Here is a 6000-nt window from a genome sequence, read left to right on the forward strand (position 1 = left end):
TTAACATATCATATGAATTGGATTCGTAGCATATCACACGAATTGCACACAAAAAAACAGGGACAATCTTTGGCTCGTGAGCACCACTTTCAAAACTACTGGCTGAAAGAGGGCATCTTTAATAGCCTTTGCACAGACCAACAGACAACATTTCTCTCCATTGACTTTGTTGTCATGGTTTGATGCATGAGCACAGTTTTTCAGCAATAATGACTTCCATAGTATTTTGTAGTGTTATAGCTGGTATGATGTAGGTACAACGGTATGGTGCAGTCATGAACTGTCCCACTGATGTGCAATTGATTACTTTGACTGACAGTGGCTATTTTACTTATGATTGTGACACAGTTGAAGTTGGAAGTTTACATACACCTAAGCCAAATGCATTTAAACTCAGTTTTTCACAATTCCTGACATTTAATCCTAGTAAAATGTCCTTGTCTTAGGTCAGTTAGGATCACCACTTTATTTTAAGAATGTGAAATGTCAGAATAATAGTAGAGAGAGTGATTTATTTCATCTTTAATTTCTTTCATCACATTCCTAAGGGGTCAGAAGTTTACATACACTCAATTAGTATTTGGTAGCATTGCCTTTAAATTGTTTAACTTGGGTCAAACGTTTCAGGCAGCCTTCCACAAGCTTCCCACAATAAGTTGGGTGAATTTTGGACCATTCCTCCTGACAGAGCTGGTGTAACTGAGTCCGGTTTGTAGGCCTCCTTGCTCGCACACGCTTTTTCAGTTCTGCCCACAAATGTTCTATAGGATTGAGGTCAGGACTTTGTGATGGCCACTCTAATACCTTGACTTTGTTTTCCTTAAGCCATTTTTCCACAACTTTGGAAGTATGCTTGGGGTCATTGTCCATTTGGAAGACCCATTTGCGACCAAGCTTTAACTTCCTGACTGATGTCTTGCTTCAATACACCCACATAATTTTCCATCCTCATGATGCCATCTATTTTGTGAAGTGCACCAGTCCCTCCTGCAGCAAAGCACCCCCACAACATGATGCTGCCACCGTCGTGCTTCACGGTTGGGATGGTGTTCTTCTGCTTGCAAGCCTCCCCCTTTTTCCTCCAAACATAACGATGGTCATTATGGCCAAACAGTTCTATTTTTGTTTCATCAGACCAGAGGACATTTCTCCAAAAAGTATGATCTTTGTCCCCATGTGCAGTTGCAAACCGTACTCTGGCTTTTTTATGGCGGTTTTGGAGCAGTGTTTTCTTCCTTGCTGAGCGGCCTTTCAGGTTATGTCGATATAGGACTCGCTTTACTGTGAATATAGATACTTTTGTGCCTGTTTCCTCCAGCATCTTCACAAGGTCCTTTGCTGTTGTTTTGGGATTGATTTGCACTTTTTGCACCAAAGTATGTTCATCTCTAGGATACAGAACGCGTCTCCTTCCTGAGCGGTATGACGGCTGCGTGGTCCCATGGTGTTTATAATTGCATACTATTGTTTGTACAGATGAACGTGGTACCTTCAGGCGTTTTGAAATTGCTCCCAAGGATGAACCAGACTTGTGGAGGTTTTAAATTCTTTTTTTTTTTTTTTTTTTAAATCTGAGGTCTTGGCTGATTTCTTTTGATTTTCCCATGATGTCAAGCAAAGAGGCACTGAGTTTGAAGGTAGGACTTGAAATACATCCACAGGTACACCTCCAATTTACTAAAATTATGTCAATTAGCCTATCAGAAGCTTCTAAAGCCATGACATAATTTTCGGGAATTTCCCAAGCTGTTTAAAGGCACAGTCAACTTAGTGTATGTAAACTTCTGACCCACTGGAATTGTGATACAGTGAATTATAAATTAAATAATCTGTCTGTAAACAATTGTTGGAAAAATTACTTGTGTCATGCACAAAGTAGATGTCCTAACCGACTTGCCAAAACTATAGTTTGTTAACAAGAAATTTGTGTAGTGGTTGAAAAACAAGTTTTAATGACTCTAATCTAAGTGTATGACTCTAATCTAAGTGTAACTTCCGACTTCAACTGTATGTGGTTGTTTTACCTACATTGGTTGAATGCAGAGAGCATCAGCAGAATGACTAAAATGCTAATGTAATGTCCAGTAATAATAAGAGTGTGTTGTGTCTGTGTCAGATCCTGGACTTTGGGTTGGCGCGGCAGGCGGACAGTGAGATGACAGGCTACGTGGTGACCCGCTGGTACAGAGCCCCAGAGGTCATCCTCAGCTGGATGCACTACACCCAGACTGGTCAGCAGCACACCACCCTAACACTCTTATCTGGTCCAGGATCAGATGTGTTGTTAAGTCGCTGATGGTTAAGGCTAATACTGGAATACAGACAACAGATCCTGGATCAGCTTTTTAACAAGGCTGTAAATTCATCTGAGTGGTCTACATAGATGACAGAGTCAACTGAATGCGTTAAAGCCTATGGAGAATGGTAGTGCTCAAGCTTGTATTTTCTGCCTAGTGATGATTGCCCTTCAACATGCTTCTACCAGATTTAAACACCAACCATGTTAATGGAGGTCCTTTCTATCAGTTAACAGTATTCGCTCCCTTTCCTCTCTTCTCAGTGGACATCTGGTCTGTGGGCTGCATCATGGCAGAGATGCTGTCAGGGAAACCACTGTTCAAAGGCAATGACCGTATCCTGATCTGACCTGCCCATGAGCCCTACTATCCACTGTTGCACAAAACACATATGAAACTCTATTACTGTGGTTAATGTTGTTTATGTTGGAATCATACTTGCTTCCATTCTTACTTTTCGGTTTGACTGACTAGAACTAGATTATAACCTTATCATGGCCAGGTGGTTTTGTTTCACTTTCACACTAGACGCGATGTGTTTCCCGATGAGGATGTGTTCAGTATGTAGTTTCACCTTTGAACCTTGACCTGTGGAGCACAGACCTGGATCAGCTGACTGAGATCATGAAGATCACAGGGACACCCACTCAGGAGTTCATCACCAAACTGCAGTCTCAGGATGTGAGTCATGTACTTACATGCCAAACACATACTATAGGTCTACATGCACACAGGCCTTGATTAAATAGGTTGACGTTCTCTTTCTCAGGCTAAAAACTATGTCAAAAGCCTTACCAAAGTGCAAAAGAAAGACCTTCAGGCACTCTTTTCCACAGTCAACCCACAGGGTAAGACCATCACCATGTCATGTATAGTGAATCTGCAGTATCCCATCGTCATGACTACTGTTCCTATGTCTGCTGTCTGTATCTCTCTGTTTAGATGTGTCCATTCCCTCTTAGGTGTATTGAGACTCTGATGATGCACTTTAAATGAAATTTGACTTGATTTTATTCTATATCTCCCTTCCCTTCATCCCCAGCGGTGACAGTTATAGAGCGCATGCTGCTGCTGGACCCAGAGAGCAGGGTGACGGCAGCGGCGGCCCTCGCCCTGCCATACTTCTCAGAGTTCAGGGAGCCAGAAGAGGAGACCGAGGCCCAGCCATACGACCACTCTGTAGACAACTCTGACCTGCCTCTGGAGCAGTGGAAACGTAAGGAGGGGAAGGCTGGGACAGAACCCAGGGTGTATTCAATAGGCTCCAAATGGAAGATTATGTACTGAAACAGGGAGGGTTACCTGGACTTGTCCATTAGAAGCGCTCGTTTTCTGTTGCAAAACGTTTTGCTACTGTGTGTCCTAATGAATATGATCCCAGGACAGAGGTGAGGAGGTGTCAACAGGGACCTGTTTGTTTTCATTGGTTAACATAACATTAAACTACTATTTAAGGCATTTTTGAAAGATATCCAGACAAGTTCTGGGGTGGTATGACAGAGTCAGGCCTCTCTGGAATAGGGACTTACTTTTGATGTGCTGCTGATGGATTTTACAATGAGCTACTACAATATGCATATTTTCAGAATTACATTCTCTTCCATGAATTTCAATGATAACCTTCTCTATGTAAACACTGTTGTGTTATGTATCTGTCTTCTCTTTCTCCTTCTGTTTGTTTACAGGTCACACGTTCACAGAGATCCTGTCTTTCCAGCCCATAGTGGTAGAGTCCAGGGAAACCGCACTGTAAGATGAAGCGTCACACATGGGAAACCCCCCCCCCCCCCCACCACCATTTTTACAAGTGTGTCATCCTCTGTTCAATCAACATTCTCAGTCCATCGTGTGTGTGTGTGGGGGGGGGGGTCCTCCCCTTGTGTGTAGTTTTTCAGCCATTTTCACACCAATGTGTTGTTGCCTCCTGTATAAAGCCCATATTCAACTGAAATTCTAGGATGTTTCCTTGTGTGTGTGTGTGGGTGTAGCTGTGTAGTCTAAACATTTGTCTGTAACCACTACTGATCTTTCCTAAACCTTGTAATTCCCTCTTATTGCCTTAATGAAAGAACAATAGCATACAGCCAAACAACATCTGAAAACCATTTACTAAAGTGTAAGCACAGAAGCAGTTTTCTGCCAAGGAATGAACACACATAAAAATTATTGGTAGCCTGTAAAATGTTGCGCAAAAGAATCTATTTGTTTATTTGCCATTTACTGTAATTTTTCCTTACACTGGTTGTATTTTTTATTAACCCAGTTGTTAAAAAAAAAAATCCAGATATGACTCTATGCAAATATTATGCCATTAGGCTACTTTTTTTTTATTTTTTAGATGTATGTAAAATTTTAAAAAGTATGTTTTATGATGAACATGCAGTGAATGCTCTGCCTATAATAAAACAAGGCAACAGTAAACATGTCGTCCCCCATGAATGATGCAGCGCACACCCAATTGCGATATTGCGTGTACCCACAGATTATCCATTATTATTGACCAGATACTCAAGTGGCTGCTCTAACAATGCAAATAAATGTCTTCAAAAAGGGAAGGCAGTTAGCCTGGGTACCAGGCCAGGGCTTGACATTCATCTAAATTTGCCAGTGGCACACCGGGCCAAGATCACAGGAAAGCAAGTTATATTCAATTGTGGGTGATTTCATGTTTAATTTGGAGTCTGGGCAAGTATCTTATATTATAGCCAACCATAAAATCTGATATTTACACTGTTTGGAGAAGAAAATATAAAACCATCCCCCCCTCAATGATGACATGTAGCCTATATTAAACCGTTTAAGATGTAATATTACCCAGAAATGAGTGCAATAACAAATTGATGAAAAGCAATATCTTTAGGTACATAGTCCATATTAATCAGGCAGGTGTGCAATTTTAGCAATAAGCCTTATCACCTGTCTGATGCAGCATCGTGACTACATGGCTAAAGCATGGGGTTGCTCCTCTGCATCGTTTACCACAATGGGCTAATCATTAGCTAGATCGCAGACTCTAAATATCATTTTGTTGCTTGTTTAATGTCCTAAAAATAACTCCCACTGGCACTAATAAAATCATTGGATTTTTACAGTGTTTAACACGGTGTAATTGTGTGAATTTTACAGTGACTAATAGGTCTACCATTTATGCATTGGAATGGCTGACGCACTTCCTGTGGTTACGGGAGGCCTAAAGGCTAGAGCTACCTCTTACAAGGAACGGGACATGGACGCATACAAGAAAGCCCGCTATGACTTCCGCTGAGACATCAAACATGCAACAGGAATACAGGAGGAAGGTGGAATCGTATTACACCGGCTCCAACGCTCGTCGTATGTGGCAGGGCTTGCAGATGGATTACAAAGGGAAACCCGTGAGATGCCCAGTGATGCAGAACTCCAAAATGAACTAAATGCCTTTTATGCTTGCTTTGAGTAATACGACACTGAGTCTTGCATGAAAGCCTCGTTTGTTTCCGGATGACCGTGTGATCTCGCTCTCCGTGGCCGATGTGAGTAAAACTTTTAAAAAGGTTAATACTCGCAAAGCTGCCAGGCCAGACGGAATACCAGGGCGCGTTCTCAGAGCATGCGCAGGCCAGCTGGCAAGTGTCTTCACGGACATTTTCATCTCCTTGTCCCAGTCTGTAATCCCAACATGTTTCAAGGTGACTATTATTGTCCCTGTTCCCAAGAACTCCAA

General features: G+C 41.9%; 1 protein-coding gene across 6 annotated transcripts in view; it reads left to right on the forward strand.

Annotated features, from left to right (window-relative positions):
- mapk12a (mitogen-activated protein kinase 12a) overlaps positions 1 to 5412 on the forward strand; it is a 31425-nt gene extending 26013 nt beyond the window's left edge. For 2 of the 6 annotated variants that reach the window (XM_039001462.1, XM_039001463.1), the window contains 6 exons: positions 2117 to 2231; positions 2561 to 2632; positions 2899 to 2978; positions 3067 to 3145; positions 3340 to 3513; positions 3983 to 5407. In XM_039001462.1, coding sequence (XP_038857390.1) covers positions 2117 to 2231; positions 2561 to 2632; positions 2899 to 2978; positions 3067 to 3145; positions 3340 to 3513; positions 3983 to 4050 — 588 coding nt within the window. In that variant the 3' untranslated portion in view covers positions 4051 to 5407. Of the gene's footprint in view, positions 1 to 2116; positions 2232 to 2560; positions 2633 to 2898; positions 2979 to 3066; positions 3146 to 3339; positions 3514 to 3982 lie in introns of all 6 variants that reach the window. The other 4 variants (XM_039001461.1, XM_039001460.1, XM_039001459.1 and 1 more) reach the window with 3 other exon arrangements.
- Positions 5413 to 6000: the final 588 nt, after the last annotated feature.

The sequence above is a fragment of the Salvelinus namaycush genome, chromosome 9 (genome assembly GCF_016432855.1).
Source record: "Salvelinus namaycush isolate Seneca chromosome 9, SaNama_1.0, whole genome shotgun sequence".
Classification (NCBI taxonomy): domain Eukaryota; kingdom Metazoa; phylum Chordata; class Actinopteri; order Salmoniformes; family Salmonidae; genus Salvelinus; species Salvelinus namaycush.